This window comes from Melanotaenia boesemani, chromosome 10, assembly GCF_017639745.1.
Source record: "Melanotaenia boesemani isolate fMelBoe1 chromosome 10, fMelBoe1.pri, whole genome shotgun sequence".
Classification (NCBI taxonomy): domain Eukaryota; kingdom Metazoa; phylum Chordata; class Actinopteri; order Atheriniformes; family Melanotaeniidae; genus Melanotaenia; species Melanotaenia boesemani.
This window is the reverse complement of record NC_055691.1, coordinates 17,478,930-17,504,848: the sequence shown is the minus strand read 5'-3', so window position 1 is coordinate 17,504,848 and position 25,919 is coordinate 17,478,930. Positions and strand designations below refer to the sequence as shown.

The 25,919-nt window shown below is 37.7% G+C and overlaps 1 protein-coding gene across 4 annotated transcripts; it reads right to left on the bottom strand.

Annotated features, from left to right (window-relative positions):
• Positions 1-173: 173 nt before the first annotated feature.
• On the bottom strand, positions 174-24,531 carry mfge8b (milk fat globule EGF and factor V/VIII domain containing b). Of its 4 annotated transcripts, none has more exons than XM_041997032.1 (11): positions 24,269-24,531; positions 15,957-16,079; positions 15,688-15,819; positions 15,015-15,047; positions 7,759-7,872; positions 7,239-7,420; positions 6,777-6,932; positions 6,426-6,570; positions 4,934-5,136; positions 4,683-4,838; positions 174-3,030 (listed from the first exon to the last, which is right to left on the bottom strand). In XM_041997032.1, exons 1-11 carry the CDS (start codon positions 24,489-24,491, stop codon positions 2,887-2,889), a joined length of 1,611 nt encoding a protein of 536 aa, XP_041852966.1. In that variant the 5' UTR covers positions 24,492-24,531; the 3' UTR covers positions 174-2,886. The 4 variants fall into 4 exon arrangements, with proteins under 4 accessions (XP_041852966.1, XP_041852967.1, XP_041852968.1 ...); XM_041997033.1 differs by having other exon boundaries at positions 4,934-5,118; positions 24,269-24,527; XM_041997034.1 differs by lacking the exon at positions 15,015-15,047.
• Positions 24,532-25,919: the final 1,388 nt, after the last annotated feature.

Sequence of the window (25,919 nt, the reverse complement as noted above, 5' to 3'; positions counted from 1 at the left end):
TTAAATGCTAAACAGGCGAAACAACCCTATGTGCTGTTGGTCTTTTTAATCTTCCACCTTTAAAATGGAAAACAGCTCCAGCTAATTCTTTATTATGGTTCATAACGTAACCTAAATATTCTATCCTGTCATGCATATGGATACTGTTTAAGAAATCCAGTCAGTTCATGGCATGTTTTTAAATTCTTTATTCTTCATTTGGAGATACAAAGGCCAAACATACTGAAACAATACTGAAATAAAAAAAAAACTTCAAATACAGTCAAAAATCTATGAGGTCCACAATCAGTAAAGCAAGAAATTAATTCATAAGACCATACAAACACATCAGTGTCATCAATTTCTTTATGATCAGTCACAGAAAATCTGAACAGAAGGAACAAGAGCTCAATAACAACAGTGCTGAAAGAAATGAAGCCATGTCACCAAGAAAATCCAATAGTTTCAACTTAAACTTACTTAACACAAGTGGATAAAATGCATGCAGACGTGAATTAGAAGGGTGACTGTTTAGGGGACTGTCTGCAACATTAAGAAGTATTGTACAGTGTTTGACACCAACATCTATCTGCGAACTCCCAGCACTACCACTGTCCCTCATGCATTTTTAAAGATCTGGAATTAATATTCATTGTTATCAAAACTAACACTGTATAATATTGCACGAGCCCAAAATTCATAATTCATGTGGAAAGGTTTAGAATACTGATGTGAGGGCGGCAGAGGCAGATGATATGGCAGGTCATGTCAGGTCCAGTAAAACCGTAAAAATCTGATTTAATTTGGTTTCTTTTACAGTCTTATCAGCGAAGCTGCAGCTTTAAAATGGAGGAAATAAGCTTGACCTTCCAAAAATAGATCTGCAGCAATCATCAACATACACTAAAACTGACAGATCCCAGTACAAAAATGCTGCATATGTATATATGTTATTTAATAATTACCAGTCCTTCTTTCCTCAGGTTAATCTAACAAAGACAGGGACTTTTTCTCTTGTTTTTCTAAACATGTAGTAATGAGTATGTTTGCCATTTACACAATACAGTTTAGTTTATTTTTCTCTCTCCTTTTGGTTTTTTCAATATTACAAATATAAAAACACAAACATCAAAGTGCCATTAAAAGTGAAACTGGGTAACACAACTAGAAGTAGCCAAGGGAATGAGCCAAAGAGTAGCGTTCAGCAGCTATTATTATACAAGGGGAGCCGATCCACTTTGACCTGAGATGATAACATCCATCAGTCTTTATAAATCTGCAGGTAGACAACATAGTAATCTCAAATGATAATTATTGTATGATAAACATCACTCTTGGATTATTTCTAGCTAAACGTCACCCTACTCTCACGTGGTAATCTGCCACTCCAAGAACACGCTCCCTCTTTAAACAGCTTGTAAAAGCCAAGCCTTTTGAACGTAATGACCATGAATGTGACTTTACTTAAACCACCTTATATATATTGTATTATAATTTGACACTCACACACTCTGCTATAGCTGCTAATAAAATATATACTGCACATTAAAAAGTGGCCAAGTGACAAACAGTCGTAGCAAAATGTGAAACCACTTTCCAAGATATTAATACTTCAGAGCATGCGTTGTGTAGTGGGTCTGAACACATCCTACCAGGACACGACAGCAGTATTTGTAAACCTCATCTTCTTTTTCCTCAAGAGCAATAAAGTTTTTCCTTTTTGTCTTTTACACAACAATCTTTTTTGGTCTGTTGCTTTATAACACTGCGTCTGCTAAAAAGGGGGTCTCCTCTGGCTTTGAGATTACATTTGTTTGGCAGCTAAACTGCCTAAAGATGATGGTTCATTAACCAATTATATTCCACATCAACAAGGACTTAACTTTCCCTCTTTGCTTTACGTGTCTGCATCAGTGCAGGACCTACTAGATTTTTCTAAATTAAACCACAAACACAAAAACCTGAGGATGTGTTGGCACAAAATGACTGATAAGAAGCAGCCACATCTTTTAAACACTTTTAAACACAGGTTCAGTAAAAAAAACTATTTTAAGGATTTACCATCTTCCTTTGTAGGCTACTACAGATGTATGCTCTAATACTACATTTACACCTGGGATGTTAAATATTATCAAGCAGAATAAAAGCTACAAGAGGAAACAATCTGAGGATTTTACTGTCAAAATGAACTGCAAAGAAATGCAAAGAATACTGTAGCACACATATTGAGACACCTTGAGATGTTAGGTCTTTTATTTCTACTCAAAAAAGAAAAATATTGAAAATTTGCCTGCAAACAGATTTTTAAAACTTAAGCTCAGGACAAAAGATTAGGTTTTCTGCTGTCAAACTAATCAGATTTTCTTATAAATAAAACTTTAATAAAGAAAAATAATCAACCACACATCTCAGTGTATATTCTACAGATAATATATATATTGTATATGTGTTGAAGGGAAATCAGGTGTTTGATTAAAGGTCATGTGCAACCTGTTATTAAATGGAGCTTATGTACATCACCAGCTGTGGGTCTCGGAGGTTTGGTGGTCCAGGTAGAGTTGATCTAGGATCAGAGTTCAAACAGCACCAACTGGTACATCAGCAGTCTTGTTACCCCTGACATCTGACACAGGGATGAGGGAATTACCACTTTTTATTTAACAAACTGGTGAGAAGAGATCTGATCCCAGCTAACCCGCATTTAGCTCAGTGATAGTCCTGCCAACAGTGGTGAGGGGTAACAACTCCCACCTCTGACCAGCTATGGTTTTGGATGGTGGTGTGCTACTCTGTTGTTTGCTGCCCCCCAGAGCTGAGAGCAAGGCAGTGCAGATGTGGCTCAGGAGGGAAAGGAGCAGGGATGGGGAGAGGGAGGTAGAGAAAGGAGGTGATGGATTCAGGGTGGTGCTACTCGTCACAGCCCAGAAGCTCCATTCGCAGGGTGATGCGCTCGTGCCACTCCCACGGCAGGATGCGGACAAATCGGCTGTAGAACGGCGGCTCGAAGATGTTCTTTTTGTGAACGTTGTTGTCGCTGTTACCCGGGAAGATCTGGACACAGAAGAGAAATCTATGTCAGTCTGAATAAGCTACTATAGATGAGTTAATATTACTGTTATTAAATCTGTTGTTACAGTTAAAGACAGTTTCCTCAGATGACATGTAGCTACATTTCCCCATAACTATATCCTATATTTTTCCATGCAAACTTAAAATGAACTTGTCTAAAAGATAACACTACCGTTTAAAATACTCCTTGCAAAATGAAATACGGTATTAAATATTGTTTTTTTCAAGAATTTATTCTGGTAAAAAAAAACAATCACCAAAATGTTTTAGATTTACTGTTAGAAGTGACTTTACTTTGTGGAAATATTCAAGTTTCCCAACTGGACAACAAGAGAAGAAATTATTACCTCCGGCATGGTGGAGGTCAAGTATTCGGCAGCGTTGGTTTGTCTGTCTGTTAGCAATATAACTCGAAAAGTTAGACGGATTTTGATTAAATTTTCAGGAAATCTCAAAAATGGAATAAGGAACAAGTGATTAGATTTTGTGGCTGATCCAGATCACCACTTGGATGCAGGAATTTTACAATGGATTCCTTACTATGAGGAGATAGAAGCTCTAATGGCAAAAATAACTTGAAAATAATGCCCACAATGATTGGCAAAAAAAAAAAAAAAAAAGAAAATTACAATGGCTTGGCAGAGGTCTGCGCTCTCTATTTGTTATTAGTATTTATACATATAACACCTAATAAAACACAGATTCATGTCATAATTTACACTTCAATCAAATGTTTCAAGCATTAAATCAGAGCAACGGTTTGTGATTTAATGACTTCATCTGGCAGCAGGCTGTCCACATCTGGCATATAAACTGATTTTTAGATGAACTGTATGAATAAATGTATACAAACAAAAAAAACTAAATCAGTTAGCAAAGTAGTTCCAGGTGTATAGATGACTGGACCAGATCAAAGTCTAACTATTCAGTTTCTTGGGCAAAACTGTTGGATTCTCAAGAACTATCACAATTTCAAGAATCCTTTTTGCCAGCTCCAAAGTATTTGCTTTGTGGCTAAAAGTAAAGCACTTGGACCTATACTTGTAGTTAAGGGTTGGTTTTAACTGTTTTTTAACAAACAATAGTGGCAGCTTCTATTCACAAGCTGAATCTGCATGGCCCGCTTGGGTCATCTGACTAGTTGAACCCCTTGTGACTTTGACATAAAGTTGCTTGATTCAAACACCTGAATAAACTGATTTAAATACACTGATTAAACTGCAGGTCCTTTTCTAAATGGTTCATAAAAATTGACTGACCAACTTGTTCTGTGGAACAAACCATGCGGTGCTTCAGGTGACAAGTTAACAGTTTGGACACATCAAAATGAACAGATGTGTCCAAGCTTTTGAGTGGTACTGTATATGCAAGAATACTGCAGGACATTTAATTTTTAATTAATGATTATTCTAATTATTTCAAGAAAGTGCATATTTTCTGACAGATCCATTGATTATTAAATTAGCCCTTTTTACATGAGGGCAGCTGGTTACACAAAAAGGACATATGGGTGATTTTTAAATTAAGTTGAATATGATATCTGAATAATCTTTTTCATATACCCTTTTATTATTTAGTTTATATGTTTGCAGTCTGTTATGTAGTTTGTGTTTCTCCTGTGCTTCTGGACCAACCTTGTCTGTATTTGTTGTCTCATCTTTCACTATAGTCCAGGACTTCCCATCGTCACTATGAGCCACTTTGAAAGATGTGACAAATTGGATGGAACCAAAGTCTTTTGCCCCCTGTGTGATGATTCCTGTTATCTTCTTGGGAGACTTCAAATCCACCTAAAAAAGGTAACATTTTTTACTTTACAAAAGCAGCATGTTGTAGACTAAAAAAAAAAAAACAACTCCATCTGTGACCTGTTTTCCCATCCTACCTGCAGCCATTCAGACTGGTTGTTAGTGGCGGCGGTCCAGGCGTTGGTCTTGCCTTGTTTGTCCAGTCGGGCGAAGTGTGGGTGCCAGGTGAAGGCCTCGATGCCCCAGGTGCGGAAGGTGCTGGAGGATGTGATCTGGCGGTCAGTCACCAACCGGGACTTCATCCCCATCGGCTCTGAACAACCTGAGGTGTTTGAATACACTGTGGAGGTGAGACCGAGCAGAGGAGAGGAGCCGGAGAAAAAGAGGAATGGAAAGAAAGAGAAAGAAAGTATGATAGACCAAGGATGGACAGGAAGCGGCCCAGGCCAGCCAATGATGTGAAGCAGCAGACAAACACTCAGAAACGACGATGTGGAGAATAAGGGCAGCAGATGCAGTGAAGTAGCAGATGGCAGACAGGTGAACACACAGCAGTGGATGTGCAAGTTTAGATTAAGCTGAGGTCACACTAGAATCTAACAGCACCCTTAATTCTTTGCTGACACCATATGTGCTAAGTTGATGACACCCACATGATTACATTTGATTATGATTACAAGCGTGTAGTTTACTTTACTCTCACGCCATGTATTACATGTTCACCGTCAGCAGAATGCAAATCCTGAAGGTGAAAAACTTGTGGAGAGCACTTTGACAGATTTTGTTATGAGTGCGGGTTAGTGAGGTAACTGAGCATGCTTAATGAACAAATATTCAGCCAAAATGTTGTCTGACACAGCAGCTGTTTATATTAAAAAGGATCAAGTCATAGAAAATGTGGCAAACTGTTGAAGCAAACTGACAATGAGCATTTTGGATTAAAGCAAATTATTCTAAACTGTGAAAGCAGGCTTGAATAATTTGCTGAAAAACATGGTTTTGATCTCTTGTTAGACTGCCTGGAGACTGTTTAACTGAGCTATCATTATAAAATCATGCATAAACTGGGCGGTAGGAGGAGTGAGGAACAAACACTGATCTGACAAATGAGGCAGCCATCAAAAGACAAACATGAACAACAACGAGGCCAGGGAAGTTCAAAAGAAACATTCTGGTTTTTGAGTAAGGGAAAAACAACACAGACATTTGCTGCAATGCAGATAAGTTTTTAAGAATATGCATTTAAATGATAAACAGAACCAACCAATTCTGTGCAGTAAAACGCCTTATTTGTATCTGATGAGCTGTGGTAAATGTTATCATACGGTTTCAATAAATTCTCAATGAGATGCTTTGAAATTGGGTCAAATGGAGAAAACAGCTGCATTCAAAGTTACTGAGCTGTGTTTTCTCCTCAAGTTAAAGCCTTTGAAATATAATCAATCACTGAATGCAGGGCTGGAAATAATTAGGAAGGAAACGGGAGCTGATTTCTAGCATTTTCCCTCTCTGGAAACACTTTTTTACAACTGGATTTTTAATATGAAAAGTTAATATCAGTCATTTTTAGTAATCTGAAACCGATCTGTGTGTTTATTAACACAAGGACGTGCATCTGTGTGAGTTTACCGTTGAGTTCACAGCCCACCAGCTCCATGCGCAGGGTGCAGGCTTTGCGACACACAACAGGGATAATGCGGATGTACTGGCCGATGATTGGTGGGTCAAACAGGTTGGTCTTACTGCCGTCATTGTCCATGTTCGCCACAAATATCTGAAAGAGAGAGGAGTGGTATTTTAATTTATCAACAGCAGGAAATTTTTTTTTCTAGATTTACACTATATTCTACACAAATGCTGTTTTTCACCCAGTAACAAGCTTTAGGTTTTAATATGTCGTTTGTGTAATATTACTGCACCCTCTAATGGTTAAGAGATATATTAGCAATGTTTTTTTTTTTTGTTGTGGCATCTTCTTACCTGGTCCTTCCTCTGTCCCTCTGTCCTGTACACTGTGTATGTCTTGCCATCCAGGCTGGAGGCTACTTTGAAGGCCTTAATGAACTCTGCCGTGCCCATGCGGCTGGCGCCCTGCGTTACGATGCCTGTAAAGCGCATCTTTCTCTGCATGTTGATCTAGAAAAGAGAGGGGGAAAAAATGTGACAAAAAAATTTAAGCTCAATTTTATAGTCATTAAATCAAAGCAGGAAATACAAGGCTAGTTTGCAGTTTTTAAAATCTAACAAATTATATTAAAGGTTAAGTCAAGCCTGAACAAAAGTCTTCTGAATGCGTGACTCTTCAGAAATAAACTTTTATTCCCTGGCTCTGATCCATATCTTGACTTCTGAAGACCACAAAGCATAAAAACTTCCATCTACATATCTCATCAGATTTTATTTAACTTCTAATGTTATTCTGAACTTTATAAGTAAGCTTACTTCTATCCAGGGGTTCTTGTCATGAGCGGCTGCGCTCCAAGCATTAACCAGTCCCTTGTTGTGGAGGCGGGCAAGCTCTGGACCCCAGCGCTGCAGACCCAACAGACTGTAGCGGACTGATGAGGCTGAAATCTGGGACTCAGCAATGCCCCCTCCCTCCATGCCAAGCAGAGAAATGCAGCCTGTAAAAGAGAGAGAGTAGTGGTTTCAGCATTATAGTCTATATAATAACTAACTGCAGTAGCCCATAAACCCATTAAGGATGCTGAGCAATGAATCAAATTAACTGAATAAAGTATTGATTACTTGTTTGAGTAGACCATCTTGCTGCCTATTGATTGTCCTAAAACCTAGTCGTTTGGCCCTCATCCCAACTTTAACATCTTTTGAGTCTTCCACCACAATCTTTTTATTAATACTGCACTGATTATGCGGTCTTAAAAACCTTAGACCCCAATAAGAGGACAGAAGAAAAAAAAAAAAAAAAAAAGAAAAGAAAGTGCTCACTGGTCACACTTACGCAAGTGGCAATGTTTGCCTACATAAGGGGAAGGACAGTGGCATTTGAAGTCTCCCTCCAGGTCTCTGCAGATGCCACCATTTTGACATGGCTGGCCAGCACAGTCATTTACATCTGTGGAGAGATAAATCACATCATCATTGACCATAAACTGATGTAGGAAGGTTCGTCAACTGTAGGCCAGTCTGAAAGCAGATTACAGTTGGAGATGTGAGGGGATTACGTGCCATGCTTTATGGTAAAGCCAAACGCAGAGGCCTGGCGCTGTTGTGAAGAAAATGTTAGTGCAAGCTTGTTTCTTGTTAGAGGGTTAATGTAGTCTTTATCAGGATATGTGGTATCAAGTCACCAGCTGAACCAAGAGATCATGTGGTCATGACGATTCAATGTGATTCTTTGCGTCACCTCTTGATGGCGCCCTCACAAACACTATTAGTCCCTCTTAAAGTCCAAAGCAGATGAGTCAGAAAGCAGAAAACGAATCAGCAGAATGAAAAGAGAATAAACTCCTTTTCATCTCTCACCCACAACAACCATCAGTGTGACTAAACCAGCTTCTAAAACGCTCTAGATTGGCCTGATTTAAAAAGAACACGCAATTTCAGCTGTTTGCACAGATGACTATCAGCCAGAGGGGAAAATCTCTTCACATCTCTGAAGCTTCAATCTTTAATGGTTGTTATTATGGAGGAAAATGCACACAAACAACTCAGGCACAAAGACGTAATGTTTCAATACAGCAAACACACATGGTTGCATCTCTCTGCCCACATCCACACTCTATAAATAGCTCTGTGTCCAAACAGTTATTTTCACCCGTCATAGAAGGGATATAGTAATTTTGAAGTGTGCAGCCACAAGCTCTGGATAAGGAGGTCTGCTATTGGGACACCACTTACACAGGGAGCACATACTAAAATCACATAAAATCCACTATTTCAAGCTACAGCAGCTGCTGAACATTTTAAACATCAAGCCCTCTGCATGTTAGAAATAACTTGTTTGATCAATTTACCAGATATTTTTATATATTCATTGTTGAGGCACATTCAGGTTTTACAGGAAAAAAATCCAACTGGTAAAAAGAGTATAACCAAATATAACAAATGCAAAGAATAAATGAGTAATAAATATTTGGTACGGTCATGTTTTCTTAAGTGTCCCTGAAATTAGCTGTTTTGAGGAACAACATGCTAAAATATTGTGTTTACTGGCTGCAGAGACGTCTATGATGTAGTACACAAGACCCAAGATGCACAAACTTCAATTTGTCTCACAGACACCCCACAACCCAGAGACCTACATCAGTAATTAAAGACAGACTGGCGAAAACCTTTGGTGCGTCAGCTGGTGGCCCTCTCTGCTCTAAGAGGATTGAGCACCTAGTCTAGCCTAGTCAGCTCTATGCTCTAATCCATTTACCTGATAAATGCGCTTTGACTTGCAAAAAAAAAAAAAAAAAAAAAAGTTTGCACTTTGTTTTCTGATCAACCTAAATAATAATGGAACTAGGACTGGGCGATATGACCTCAAATCAACATATTACCTCGATTGCAATTAATTAGATATTGTCTTTAAAAGAAGTGAAAGGAAGCACACGCAGTTAACTGTATGGCTGTTTAATGAATATTTTTAAATATATTTATCACAAATAATTAAAATATTTGACACAAACAAGATTACATTAATTGTTGGTTTTGAATGTTGATTTTGATTAATCGCCCAGCCCTAGATGGAACTGACATCTTAGCTTCTCTTTTGTATGAGTATCTGCACACTGATTAATCATACATGTCTTAGTAGGGGGCCAGGATAGTCCAATAAACGAAAATGGTACACTACCATAGCACTGATGTTGTAAATATCTCTCTGGCATGAAGAGAAACCCATTATAAATCTCATGTGTCCTGTCTGAACCCTGATCAATGCAGAGAGGTGTTCAGATAGCAGTGCATGTGGTGATCAGCAGAGCCATCTGCATCCAGGATCTGACCGCAGGCAGCAAGAAGTGGCGCCAGCCTGCATCTGAATGCCACAACTTGCTTTTGTCTTGTGAGGAAGATGGTGTCAAGCAATAAGTTCAGTTTTTTTTACCTTCAAAGAAAAAAAAACAAAACAAAAAAAAAAAAAAACACTTGGGTAGTGTTTCTAAATTTTTATTGGAGACAATAAGTATGTTGCTATGGTTCATTAAACAAGCTGATGCTAAACCACAATAGCCATGTTTACATGGACACAAGTATTAACATTAAAAGCTTTAATATTAAATTCCTCATGTAAACATACCAATCGGAAGATTTATAAAAGCTATGTCAGGTGGCAGACAGGGTGGGACCAAAACACACCTGAGTGGTATCTGATACGAATACGCTGCTTGAGATTTTAAAAGAATTTAAAGTTATTAAGAGGGAGGGAAAACGGCAATAAATACATACATGCAGCAGTGTTTGTTTACACTGGAAATCACTGGTTCTTCTTCTACTGCTGTTTCCAGAAGTCAGACAGCAGATGTCAAAATGATTTAAATTCATGTCATGATTAGAACAACAGTACAGGGCTTATTGGACTGTAACCTGATTGAAGAGATTTTGCACATGTAAACCTGGCTAATGTCATTACCGCATAAAAAGGCTGAAAAAGATCTCAGAGTACTGCCAGTAGAAACTAGTTCAGCTCTGATTGGCTCTTAATGTCGGGAGCATACAGAGCACTGAGCTGTCTGCTGTCAAAGTATTTTTAACAAGCGCGCTTTTTAAAAAGGGAATTTTCTTGGTGTTCGTTTGTAACAGAAGAACTTGTGGTGACATACAATACTGCACACGGCTAAATAAAAATTGTACTGTCTGCAGCATTTTAACAATTAGTGTGTTATATGAACTGCATATTTATTATTAGCACAACATCAGCTCAGGTTAAAACCAGAACCTACATTTGCTGCAATCTATGAGTGCAGTACTGTGCAAAAATCTTCTGCCATCCCACATTTTTTTATATATTGTGCTTCTAATCAGTCAGATTTTCTTATAAACTGTTAGTAGTCTTGAGCTTTAGTTCTCCAGGCTTTCTGAAAGTTTTTTTCTGTGAGTTGTTTTTCAGATACTGGATGACTTTTTATTTCCCACTAATCTTCAGACCAGTCATTGTACCTGACCGTTTTACATATCTTGACACAGCATACAATGTTTTCTTGAAAAACATTTGGGGAAGCTGGACAAGTGAAGGACAAAAGAAAAAGCAACAGGATGAAAAAATATCTACAGTAAATGAATAATATCTGGAAGTGGGAAAAAAAAAAAAAAAAAATCCAGCAAAAACCTGAACCAGGATCTAGAAGAGGCATCTTGCCAGCTAGCTGATTCATCTACTGTATGCCAAATTTTTGGCTAGTACCTCTTTGTTAACTTGTTGATACTGAAACAGTATTCACTGATTGTTAAACTGTGTTTAACCAGAACTAACTAGAAGAAATGGGTATGCTGTTACATGTAGACAACACTGGTACTCTCTTCCATCTCTTAAATAGGGTGCTTGAATGATGTTATAAGATAGTTAGATGGATTTTCCCCTGTTCAAGGTCTAAAATAAACAAAACATTATGGTTAACAATTACATAAAAGTTGTTATTGTACCTTCTGAAGAAAGAAACTATTCTACAAACAGCTTAGAAGACAGAAAAAATTAATGTACATTGAAAACAAAGCATATTTGTTTCATACTTGCATACAAATGTAGTTGTGTGAACACAAACTCAGAAGACTTCTTTAATATTTTTCCTGTATTCAGTTAAAACTTGCTCTCTACAATAACTGCCCTCTTAACTAAATCAAACTTGAAGACCCAAAAATTACTGTACATAATTTTAGTTAAGTGCTGATGGAAACCATATTTTTGATAATTGTGACTATATCCCTAACTGGGTAGTTGCTGTTTGCATGTTGATGTTTACCTGTGAGGATTCAGCCTCTCTAAAATACCCGACAGCTGCATTGTGTTACTTAACATCTTGTTGTGATTCCAGATAAGCAGCTTTGGGGGCTTGATAAGTCAACAAAGCAGACAAAAGTAAACCACTAAATGCACATCCTTATGTCAGATCCATGACAACGCCAACACACACTGTATGTATTCCTTAGGGGGCATGAAGCCCAGTCTGCCCACACGACCACATCCTGGGAGGAGCAGAAAACTCTCCCAAACCAACTAAGAGATTAGTACACTCATGCACACACTATTTGGTGATTTCCAAGAAGTAAAAATAACTGCCTTAAGCTGCTCTGAAAATCTGGGATTTAAAAGACTATATGCAAAAAGGACTATTTTCTTCCATCGCAGCTTCCAACCATCTGCTTATGCCTGAAGTGAGCAGCAATTGAGATCTCTCTCACTTTCTAAGCATCTCCACATTTGAGCCCCGCTCTGCAACAGAAACACACACACACACACCTTCTCTGCCACCCATAAAAGCTTTTATGCCAATTTGACAAGACATTTAGAGCTACTGCAGTCAGACCTGAGTAGCAAGTGTGACATTGTCAGGAGGACAGACTTAATTCACCATTCCGCCTCCATGTTCACTTTTTCGCCCGGCAACAGAAGCACAGCTGACGTTTCCAGAGCTCAACATGGACTGTCACTTTCTGTTGGCTAGACTGGCACGAGGGATGAACCATGTGTGGATGTGTATGCTAAACAGTCTGTATATGAGATCATGAGCTGTGTGTGGTTAATGTGGGATGTGCAGTACACACGTGATGTTTTTCCATCAGATTTTCATTTTTCTTTTAAGAGTTTCTCAGAGGAATTTTAGCTCAATGTTCAGGGATGAAATAACACATTTTATCTGCAAAATAAACATTTGCTTTAAGCTTCATTTCCTGAAAAAACACTGAACCTTAAAATGGATTAGATTTAGAAATTTTCCACCCCACACTCTGGTCCATTTTCCACATGTTTACCGTTTCTAATTATAGATAGTTACAGACATTGATTTGTGTGGGAAATACAGTTTCTTCTACATTTGGCTTCAGCGTGCTCACACCTACTTTCCAACTTCCAGGTTTATTCATTTTCTGTTTGGATCTAGAAATCACCCATAAAGCCTCCCAGAATAATACCAAGGCTGTAACATTCCTGAAAATATATTTTCTGGATTTTTTTTTTTTTATCCAAACTGTGCATCTGAACATGCATTGTTAAATTTGAGTGGAGCATGAGGATACCGACTCAGTGTTTGAACACAATAGTCCACGTCCACCAATATTTGTTTTAAAAATATTGTACTTAAAAAAAAAAATTTTAACAAAAGTTTAGATTAATGAACATGTTCATAGACGATGGAATTGTTAGTATCTTTCCTTTTGGGTTGGCGAATATAAATCTCTCTTAAGTTGAAAGGATGGACCAGCCAGCCCTACTTTGCATAGGCATAGGTAAAACACCCAAAAAATGCCCAAAAATAGGGCATGACTTACAGACCGTGTGCAAACAGAGAGAAGAAACAGAAGAGGAAAAATAAACAAAATGACAAAATGAATAAATACACAAAAAATGTGCAATAAAGCCTGATTCTCCTTATTTTCAAAAAGTGTTTACTTGACCATAAATGATCACATGGAGAGCTACAAATCATGTAAAAACAGCTTTGTATACAAAGGGATCATTAATTACTCCTGAACTTGGACAGCAACCTGTAGTCCCATGGTGTCATGGCTAAAGGGGAAAGTGGTACACTATAGAATAAAATTTTACTACATAACCCACTGTGCCTTCTACAGTTTGTAGAGCAAATTTCCACCTGCTGTGGCATCATTTTAAGATACGGTTCGCCTACGGAGCAAGTGGTGTATCTGATGAATCCTCCAGGTGAGTCTAATAGGTGTTATTAACCAAGGAATAACCTTAATTTATTTAAAAAAGTAATTATTATAATAAAAAGAGTGTTGTAATAATTTCTAATTATTAAAGATCACATTCAGCAGGTGGATTAGGGAGTACAGGTGACTTGGATATTTATGGAGTGATATTCTTGTGCTTGAGGCAACAGATCTGGCATGTGTACAGACTTTTGCACCAATGGTGTTATGAAGACCAGCAGTAGAATTACATCCATCTTGCATACGACTTGATCTTGAATGAATTAAATAAATGAAAAATAGTTTCATTTCCCCTTGAGCGAATTTAAAACATTTGGATCTGGAATTGGTATTTTTCTTAAATAACAAAATGCTTTATACTTCAACAAAAGTTTCTTAAAAATCTGATGAAACATTACTGTAGTTTTACTATTATCATAATCATCATCATTATTAACAGAACAGCAGGAAATAAATGCTGATTTTGTTCAAACGTGTCAGCTTTCAGATGTTTGTAAGAGTACTTCTCAGTGTTCGTAGACACGCGGGATTTTGTTTGAACAAATTTGTTTGTAGGAACGGTTGTTGAATGAGGCCTAATATTCTACTTTGGGTTTACAACAATTGCTGTTTTTTTTTTTTTTTTTTTTGTTTTGTTTTTGTTTTTTTTTAGTTTTCTACTGTTTCACAAACTACAGGAGCTGGCCACAGTCATTTTCATTTTTTGCCCTCACACACAACTTTGAGCTCTCTGTCATAGTCATCATTACTGGTAAAAGCAGGGGCCTCACTGAACACGCAGCCTTCAGGAGACTTCTCATAAATCAGCAGTGTGAAACTAATTCCCCTTAATTATCTTCCGTGAAACATTATCTAATTAGTGTAAAATGCTTGCTCTGCAGTGGGTTCCTAATATTAGAGCCAAATGACTCCTGAATGTATGGTTTTTGCTGAGCTCTGAGGGGTCAAACCCAAACACAGATAACTTGGCTGCACTTACAAAGTTAAATGAGAATGTCTGCTGTATAAAAACACTCTTGGGATTCTCAATCAAAACAGATGAGAACTTGAAAACAGGCCAACTGCCTCAGAAACCACATGTAGTGCTCAGAATAGCTTTGATGCATGAGGCAGAACAATAAATCTTTTTAGAAGACAGTACCCCCCTCTTGTCAGGCTGGGTGAATCAATTAAAAGGTGGTGGCTCTGATGCCGCCATGATCTCACTGTTGGTTCTGTTGCTGGTTTTGACTCAAACAGGTCCATGTTTTCAGAGATAAAGCTGACCTAAGTGGATTCTGGCTGTGAGTTTGTATTTATAACTTCCAGAGCTTGTGATTACAGCCGAAAGAACAGAGAGCACCTGGATTTTAAGAAGAAAATAAGATCCATTTTTGCTGTTACCTTTGTCGGAATTTAAATCTGCCCCTTGGACACCTAGGATAAAAAAGCATACATAGAATCAAACAAAAAAATCCGCTATAGCTCTGTCAAAAAGTCCCACATAATTCTTGTTAAATCACTTCTTTGTGAACATTTGGCGACTGTTATTCTGATGCCTTCTCAGGCAAACAGTGGCCATCTGTCTCTGTATGCAGGGCTGGAGGCACTTGGAGGAGCACAGCACATGTTCCCACCATTGCTTCCCTCCTTCAGGCTGACCCTGACTGAACCCACCTGGTCTGAGTGACGTCTGAATGAAGTCCCTATTAGGACAGCAGCTGTTTGTCTGATAGACAATACTCATAACAACCTCACCATGTTGGTGTGTCAGGTTACAGAAATAAAAAAAAAAGGGCCCTCAATACATTTCTCAAATCAACTGTAACATTGTGAATATCTAAAGTCATGAATTAAATAAAAGATTTTTCTAGATTGTAAGCAAAACTTAAGTTTTCATTGGTTCACTAACGCAGTTGAAAGTAGTCAAAATGAGCTACAGCAAACTGGCAAAAAAAAAAAAAAAAAAAGAGCCGAAATTTTGCTAAAATGATGAGGAATACTTCTAGGGAGTTTCAAACAAGTTCAACATTGTGACCCTACTGACAAAGCTTGTAATGAAAGAGCACAGACTTACTGGTCTGGCAGTGAACTCCTTCAAAACCTGGCTGGCATTTGCAGATGTACTCATTGAAAACGTCTCCTCGGCGGGATTGTCCAGTCACCTCACAAAGGCCATCATTCTTACAGGGATTAGGGTGGCACGGACCTTTCAAATGAAAGAAGAGTTAAACAAAAAATGTAATTTAGGATATTTTGACGATTTGGTGAACCAAGAACAAACATGTCATAGGTTTATCAAAATTCTTAAAATTACATTCAGATAGTTTGGCAAGTATAACTTACCAGTCTCTGTCTCGTTGCAAGTTTCTCCAGAAAAGCCATCTGGGCAGATGCAGATGAAAGGAGCCCCTTCCCTAGTTACACAAGTACCCCCATTACTGCACACATTAACCTCACAGGGGTCACCTGCAGGAATAAAAGGGGGGGTAACAAGTTGGACACAGCTATAACAGATGTGGGTTGCAAGAGAACCCAAAGACACATACATAAAGTCAAAGTTAATTTTGTCAAGTCAAAGGAAATAATTTTTTTCCAGTTAAACTGCTGTAAAATAGCAGCAAATAAGAATATTGTACATTTCTGTCAAACATCATCTTACATTAACAGGCCACATTTCAGAATGTGAAGATGGGACATCAGGTGCATCTGGGATTTATAGGTAGACTTGGTAGGAACCAACATTCTATGCCGTGTTTTGTTTGTTGTGCAGTTTTTAAAACACAATACTTTTCTTAAAAAAAAATTATAATAAAAACCACACATTTGAGAAAACACTGATTAAAATGATGTCTCCTGTTATCACATTTTCCATTCCAGTGTCTTGTTGTCCTGCTGAATGACTAACAAACAGCCTGTTGCAGGTTCAGTGTGATGGTCTGAACAGCTGAGTAAGCCATCACTACACTGTAAACACAACACAAACACTGGACGCTTCCACCAGCATGCTGCGTGACCTGAACCTGACAATCTGGCAGCTCTCTGGGCACAAGGGAAATCAGCAGGAGCTTAGTGTGGGGATGGGGAGGGAGGGGGCTAAAGAAACAAAGTTGTTTTCAAAAACCGGATGACTGAATCAATTCTCTGTTTGAGGGGTTTATTTCAAAATTAGATTTCTGATTTTTGGAAATAATTCAAACAATAAATATCTTGCAGAAGAGCAACTCTCAAGGCTTTATACATGACTAAACCACATTTAAATCACAATTTACTGCAGTTACATAGAATTTTGCACTTTTTATTTCTTTAATTATAATCTTACACACTCATTTTTGTTGGTAAAAAAAAAAACTAGACGTCATTCAACACCCTGGAAGGCAGGAATCTCTTTAACCCAATACTTTAGATAATTGTAAAGGAAATGGAGGTTAGACCCCAGCTGTGAAACTGGTGCTTTACACACCACAGTGTCTGCCATACAGGCTTTAAGGACCTCTGACACCATTCTTCGGTGTTTCAATGTGGGAAGTGTGGTCACTTCTACCCATTTCAAACAAGCTACAAACTCTTGAGAGTAAATCAATATTTTTGACACCTTCGCCTTCCAATAAAAGACGATGAGTGTTTTAGTTTTCTTGGAGAGTAAATAATTCTCGAAATCTTAGGGCTGGGCAAAATCTCAAGATTTTCAAATATGTCAAGACTTTATCACACGCCATATAAAATGAGGGAATATTGTTTATATTGAGATAGCTTGTTTTGAGTTTAAAGTATCTTTTTGCACAACTGTATTGTTGTTATGGTCATTGAAAAGTATTTTTCTTTCATTTTGTTTTAAGAGCATAGATGTTTTAGAGCTACGAAAATGGTCATATGGCTCCTAGAGTCCCCTGTCGCTCATTTACACTTCATCAACTACATGTTCTCATAAATTTGTGCTATTAACGCTTTCCTGGGAGAACCGCAACCCCCTTCAGATCTAACTTCCAGATCAGGTCTCTGTAGGTTGTAACTGAGTGCACAAAAGGTAAATTCTATTTTTTATAATATATCATCTTGTACATCATCAACGTTTTCAGATCTGATAGCAGAATGATTTCACACAGCAACTGATCTATCAGTGATCAGCTGATAGACACGTTACCTTCCACTGATCTGTAAAGTCAAATAAGAGTATCAGTGGAGTAAAAACTCTAATGAGCTGTAAACTGTCTTGTTTTCTTCTCTGAAGGCTAGAAATGGCTGCAGTGAAAAGCTGGTTAAAAGAAAACCTCCGACACCTGCAGCACGTGAGACAAAGCCTGCAGCAGGAGAAGAGACCTGATCTGCTCTGGCTAGGACTCCAAAATAGTTATTTTAGCCTCATAGAAAATATTGCAGATTGTCATGACGGTATAAATGTTTTCTTTCCAAATGCACATGCTTCTTTGTGCACAATGACATTTATTCCTACAAGATCCTGTATTATACTTACGAAAAAAAAGGCACAAATAAGTTGAAAGTAGTTCATGTATTGCATTTAGCAACTCTATTTTTAGCCAGTGGCGTACAAAAAGTATTAATCCTGTATACTAGTCATACAAAATTAAGGAGATGTTGGGTACATTTGTGTTGTATCCACTGAGAGAAGGAAGAAAGGAAAAGAGGAGACCCGCTATGCAAACATCCTGTCTGGCTGTTTATCTGCTGCACTTCCTATCGGTGTCAAGTGTTTTCAGCATTGTATCCAGTTTCAAGGCCATCAAGTGCTTTCACATCTCGTGGGATTCTTAAGTAATCGTCTTCCTTGGCACCACCAATACATCCTTATCCAAAAGTTGTTTATCTTGGAGAAGGAACGCAACCTCCCTTCCTACAGGCGGACAGCTCCCTTCGGAAAAACTTCTTAGTGCCAAAAAGATAGCAAAGCTTAACTAATTATTTTAAAATATGAATATTTCTGTAATAATCTGAATTATAAAGGTTGACATAAAAAAAGTAAAACTATACAGAGTACCGATTTAATTTAAATATTGCTGGAAATGTCACTTGTGCTCTGACCTGAAGCAAAGGTAATTCAGCTCAAAGCCCGTCTGGCTACATTGAGGAAATGAAATTAGTAATGAATCAGACAGGGTTATGTAGGGACAGTACTCAAACCACCAAAACCTCTTGTCATGCTTGTATGAAATCGTGTGGAGAATGAAGTGTGCCAAATACCCCTTAATTTTAAAACACTTCTCCTTTAAGTGTATTTGGGGATCAAAGAGTCATGAGGCCCAAAAACACACACTGAAAGAGAAATCTGAAGTACAAATTAAGAAAATATGCTTAGTGTAATGCAATTGCTTTGCTATTACATTTATGGTTTGCTCCCATTTCAAAGGAAACCAGTAACTTGTTCTTTCTCGTCTGATTTAACAAGGAATGGAAAAACACAGCTTTACATTTCAGGGTATGTTTATATTACAAGGGATTTTTTTTTTACTCTGCTGGCTGTAGTTTCAGTTTAGTTAATTGACAAATTCAATGGGAAAATAGGCTTTAATTTAAATAATTCTAATGGACCTAAAAACAAATGTTAAAAAAGGTATGCTTAAATCTCAGCACATAAAAGCCAAATTATCTGCACATATTCCATTAGGTGTAAGATACTTTTTCTAATTTCAGTTAATAAAAGCTTTCATTTAAAGATGCTGCATGAGCACCAAGTTTAGAAGAGTGTTATATAAATATGTTTTATTACTGATTCATTTTCACATTCTGAACTTTTAAAGTGAAAATTAAATTAAAGAAAATGAAAATGCCCATGAATTAAAAATAAAGACTATCTTAATGTTGATTTATTTTAAAATATACTGACAATAATAATAATAATAATAATACACTCTGGGGTAACATTGTAGAAGGAAAAACAAACAAATACATAAAATAACTAAAAATAATGCTTTAGTCAAAATTATACCAGTTTCAAAACGTACCCAGTATGGTGCCCCTCAGAGACCACAGTGAGAAATTAGAGTTATGCAGACTTGTGTTTAGCAGGAAAGGCCATTTCCAGAGGGCATTGTGTTTTCTCACTCCTTATGAGTCATGGTCTGTGCCTTTTCCATGATGCCTCATCTCAAGAATGAGGCTTAAATACCAGACCAAAAGTACAAAGCAGTTACAGCCAGATTCACATAATGTATGCCACAGAAATGTAAACTTCGGACCATATAAAATAAATGGGGCATGTAGCAATATTTGACTTAATGTAAAACATATCAAAAGATTTCAAATGTTTGAACTGGGGTAATTAGAGAAAACCATGCAGGTTCATATTTTGGCACACTGCTGCATGGAGTTGGGTTTGGCTTGAGTAACTGCAATAATTGTGCTAAGTGAATGAAATGAAGCAAAAAACTATGCACACTTTTCCTGCTGATGCTGACAGAAGATTTCATTCCAGTTAAAAAGAAATCTGAATCATAATCAAACACGTGAAAAATCAGACAAATTATTATTAAATTATTATTGTATTAACTTTTTTATTTAATTTTATTAAATCGCTCCCAGGGAGGTGAAGATGGAAACAGTTTTGCTCCAGCGAGGAGCAGCCAGAATATTTTTCCTGCTCTGATGTTGCACAAAGAACATTATGTCCATTTCAAGAAACGCACACAGCTGAACAAACTAAATCTACCATCACTGCAGTCATTTCTGAGTCGTAATATGCTTAGAATTGATCCAATATTCCTTGTAGGTTTTATTAACATCAACACATGATCTGAGATCTAAACTTTTACAATACTTCCACTGAATGAAACAGCCTTTATCAGGACATTTAAAAAGTTTAAATGTCCCATTGCCATCCCTCTTGATATTTTACATTGTCGGCAACAGACTGGGTGTAAAAGGTAAACCGTTTTCTGTGCAGAGTATTGTTTTATTTTTTAATTTTTAATCACAGCCTTTCAGTCTTTTATGGAAATTTGGTCTGCGATGAAGTTTGGAAAAGCGACATGACTTCACAAGTGAGTCTAGCTGCTACATGATGTTCAAATAAGGCTATTTTGTCATTATCACATCATATTGCCACTATAATGGATCAGTTACCTGTTACAGCTACAGAGTTTATGAATACATGATTCAGCAGAGCTGATTTTAAGGTTGAAATTTACACCTTGTTTATTAAGCCCGTAACAAAGTTACACATATGAAACAAAAGAGTCAAACAGACCAATATCTGTTGATGGATGGATATGGGATGGTAGCTGGTGCCACCAATAAGTCCAACAATCTTTACGACAGTTTATCTTAAACCGTTTCAGTCAACACAGTGGAGGAAAAAAGAACAAAAAATGGGAACAGCATGCTGACATGGGAAGCTGTGTCATCCTAGCAGAGAAGCATTCCCAAAGAGGATTAAGTGTATATTGTGTGTACATCAGTGCTTGTTAGTAAGGCCTGAAAACAGAAAAACACTGCTCACTGCTCTGTTATGCACACACTGGCATGCTGGGGCATATAAGCTAATAGGCCAGTGTGGAAACTCAGTGTTCCAGAAAGCCAAGGAGAGGTTATATCACATACAAACATAACCTTTTCCTTGTTTGAACTGTTACGGATGTGTTGAAGTAAATTTAAGGGGCCTGCAATACCCAGCTAGTCAAACAACCTGCCAATGAACTGACATACTGTCTGCTGGCGGTGTAAGGGGAAGAAAACCTGAACTGGAAATGCAACATTAAGTGTATTGATCACCACTTGGCTGAAAACAAACTTTCTTTTTTAATAAGTTAGGATCAGCAGGACTCCAGCTGCAGGTGAGCTTTCTGTGATCTGCAATTGCTACGCCCGAACACAGCCATCTGCTCCTGCTCCAAAAGCTAAAAATACCTACTGGAGTCACGCACCACCAACAAACAACACAACTCGCTTTTCTTGGAGGTACCATAACTGAAACAGTAAAAACCTCCTAAACTGAGTGGTTTCACCAACAGTTTACACCATTCTTGCCGCTAATATGCCAATTTTTCTCTCTGATCATATAAAGACAAAGAGTGTACAGAAACATTTCCTGCCACACTCCGCCTTGGCTCAATGTTTAAGCTCAGTTTGTAAAATATTAAACAGAGCAGATTGAAAACTGGGGCGATGGACACTAATAAAGTAGCTCAAATTAGATAATACTCCACACTGCAATGAAACATTGATTAAAGGAGCTATTCAAAATTTAGATGGAATTAAAAAAAAAGGAGGGGTTGGGTGTGGGGGTGTCTGTCCTGCAGGATTTGGTGGGAAAAGTAAGAAAGTCATTAGCACGGATGAAGACAGCAGCCTGAAGGGAAGACCCAAAAGAGGCAGATGGTAAAGGCCTGATTTGTCAAATGGTACACACATATTTCCTTAACACATTCCCAAATTTGCAGTCACAACAACCCCCAAAGCAACTATATAAAAAAAGGGTCAATAAATTGCTCCAAGAAAACAAGGTGAACATTGTGGTGATGTCAATCATTTTGACATTATTTTCTAATCTGTTTTTTTTAATGCTCTGTAGTAGTTTGGACCTGGTGGAAACTGTATGATAATCTCTTTTCCAGAATGGTCTCAAAAATTCTACATTTGCTTTAAAGCCCAAAGTAATGGATACTGTACAGCAGAGGGAGTCACAACACCTGTACCATAGCAAGCAGGACATTAACTGCCAGAAGAAAGACACTGAGACGTCTCAAAACCTGGAGCTCAACCAATAAATCCTTCTAAATCAAAGACACAGAAAGGTCTGTGCATAATTTACCATTTAATGCAAATGTGGAGAAAAGACATTATCCCAATAGCAGGAAATTTGAATTCCTGACAGGGATCTGATACTTGATAAAGTGGGATTAATAACCGCCTGACATATCAGAAATCTTTAACCCACAAGTAAATTTGCAGCAGTTTGCGTGCACCTGCCAAAATGCACAATTTATACATATATGCACGCTGATGCTATGCCATTGGTCCAGTGTTTGGATATATTTAGCATTGGTTCACTCAGCCACCTTAAGTAGTCCTGTCTGCCTCAGCCCTGACACAGAACACTGTTCACCACTTCTCTCCACTCAGCAACTAACAGAAAAAACAAACAAGCTGCAACCTGCTGAACTGAACCAAATCAAGTAAAGCATTTTCTCAGCTCTTTTAAAAAACGCCCTGTAAACATTTTGCAGGTCACAGGAGCAAGTCGCCCACCAACAACATCCATCTCCCTGGCAATGCAGAGGAAAGGCCTCAGTGAGCTTCGTTATGGGAGGACATTCACTTGATTCCAGAAATGTGACTAATCATCATGATGGCCAGAAAAACCACACCTTTCCTCCAAAACGTCCAGTCTACAAGTCTAGAGGAACAGACGTGTTGGGTTGTGCTACTCACTTCGGCTCTTTAGTTTTGTTTTGTTTGTTGTTTTGTTTTTTTTATTCAAAGAGCAGGCATAAAAGCAAATCAAACATTTAGGGATTGAAGTACCAAGAAAGAAAAACAGTAATGTGATCCAAGTCAAGTAAAACAATTTAGTCACTAAAATCATAAATTATGCTAAGGGGGGGAAATAAAAGCGTTGTCTCTTACAAAGTCAAAATTATAAAAAAACAACACAAATACTCAAAGCACAAAGTCAAAATTTATTAAAGCTGATATTTGATGCTATATTTATCAGCAGATTAAAACAATGTCAAAGAACTATTTTCATCCAATGTAATGCAATTTAGTCACGTGATTTAGTTATCTGATTTATTTTTCATTACGCATTTAATATCTAAAGAAAAAGAAAATATACTGATACCGATACTTAGCTATTATTCTTGAGAGAGGGAATATCTGACAAATAAAATACACCACTAAGGCAAGTAACTAATTTTCCCCAAGTCACACCATGAAAAAAGTGGAACATTTTTACATTAGGAAAAGCCTTCATCATTGGAAAACACTTGTGTAGCATGCGATTCCTTTCTCATGGCTTATGAGCAGAAATAAAGGCAACAAAGTCAGTCCATTTTACCTTTTGTGCACTGGCCTAAATGTATTTGATGCATAGAAATGCAAACAAAGCCAGGCGCAAAATGCATTCGGTTAACATAGAAGTATAATAGCCAGCATCTATTTTTGCTGCTTCTTAAAAAGGGGGTCAGTGGTCAAAACTGTCTTTAGGCACTGACTCGGTAACTCTACTTTCTGACATAAAAACGTCAACAGAACATGACAATGCCCACATAACATCGTCTTCTTACGATAAATGTTTGTTCACCATAGATGTAGCAGACCTTAACATATAGTTTCAGTGATAAATGGCGTCTCTCTCTCTCTTTCTCTCTCTACAAGCACGCGTCTTGTAAACATTTTGTTCAACGGTCAGTTAAACTTGTGCACACCTTCACACGCGTACCGTTCCGTTACTTTGGACGGTACCATTTGTGGCAGGCTGTGGATGAATCACCACATACCAAACCTAATTGGTCGTCGATCAAACAAAAACACAGAGGTGTGCATAAGTTCACAGATACATTTGAGAAGAGTGACAGAAAAACGATAGCAGTTGAGTCAACTTCAAAGAGCTGCATCCATAACTCCGTTAAAATACCAACTGTCCGGGATGGAAAGGGTGGCAATTTGTTTACAAAAAAACCCCACAAGGGACAGAGACAACTTACCTCTCACCCCAAACACCAAGCAAGCTGTAAAAAGTTGCAGCCAGAAGAAAAAACGCGCCTGCTCCTCCATTAGTGCTGTTCTGGTCAGGGCTTGTTTGTTAGGAAGGTCAACAATACGGTTAGAGCACAGCAGCGGTCTGGACGTTGTTGCTGCGGTGGCTCGAGCACTAAAAACTCCCAGGCAGCAGGCGTAGAAGTGGAGCACGTGCGCGTCACTCCTCATCCAATCACAACCTGGTATTTAATTATAACTCCGCCCTCTACTTCCCTTTGTTATCAGAAAAAAAGAATCAGCCAAAAGCACCAAATTAGCTTGAAAACACAAAAAGCATTTATGGTAAATGTGTTGCATTAGTTTCACTGTAAGTATATTAGTTTCAACTGTAACGTAATATAAGTCACCAAAGAGAATAATAATTACAGCCCTGCTTTGGCATTTATAATATTATTTACCCAGTGACTATTGTTTCCATTGGCTTTACTTAAGATATTTTCATAACAACAATTTAAAGGGCTATTGATAGTTTTGAAGTCTACAAAGAAGCATATTGCTTTCTTCTTCCTCGTTAAAATATGTATTATCTCATTGTGAAGCTCTAAATCCACAACTGTATCAGGCCAAAAGTTTAAATGAGGTCATATTTACCGTCAGGGGAAAAAAACACTAAATGATTTACGATTATAAGTAACTTGCCAGCAAGGTCACAAAAAGTTGGTTCCATATTTAATCAAAGAAAGTAATCATTTCAGGTTGAAAGCACATGGAAGACCTCAAAGAAACTAGTGGACAAATTTTATTGAGGACATCCACCTGTTCACTTACCAGACCTAATTAAGAATCCACTGACTGAACCAAGCAGGCTGTTGCTGCTTCTTAAACCTGTGATATGACTCTGGTGAATGCATTCTTGGTCTGTTAAAAACGTTCTGGAAAATTCCCATGATGACTCCATGCAGGAGATCCTCTGAAATGCAGATTAAGGGCAGTGTTTTATTGTATGAAGAATAAAGGTTAATCTGTGGGAGTTTCTGAGGCTGGGATCCAGCTGTGGGTCAGAGTTGATTTCTGTGCCATCACTGGGAGTGGGCATGAGCCCAAAAGCTTTTTTTAATTTCTCGGAGCAATTATATGAATGTTGGACCGTTTATATTTCTGATGCTTTTATATCTTGCCTTGCCTTTGTCCCAAATTCTCCAAAACTTTGAAATAAAATATATATACCAGTACCGTTACATTGTTTGTGCTGTAGAGAATGTCACCTAAATGTTGGGTGGAGAAATGTCTCCTTGGAATGCTTAATTCCCTGCACCTTTCACTATGAAATTCAACAATAGCAGCTATAATATCCACATATGAACTCAATAGACTTTGACTGACAGAGTAAAACTAAACCTTCTGTAACCTAGTAACAAGCCAAAGTGATTTAAATAAATGCTAAAAGTGATCTCCCACTTAGTGGAGAAAAGCTGCTGTATTTTTTTGCCCATTCTCATCAGAGCTGGAATTTTGAGTGCTATGTAAGACCTACTGCTCCACCTTTAACATGCAAGACAGAGAAATACCATCTTCTAAGATTATAGTTTACATTAAAGCTCAATTTAGCATGCCCAGCTCCTTTGTATTAGTTTCATTAATTTATAAATCAGTCTT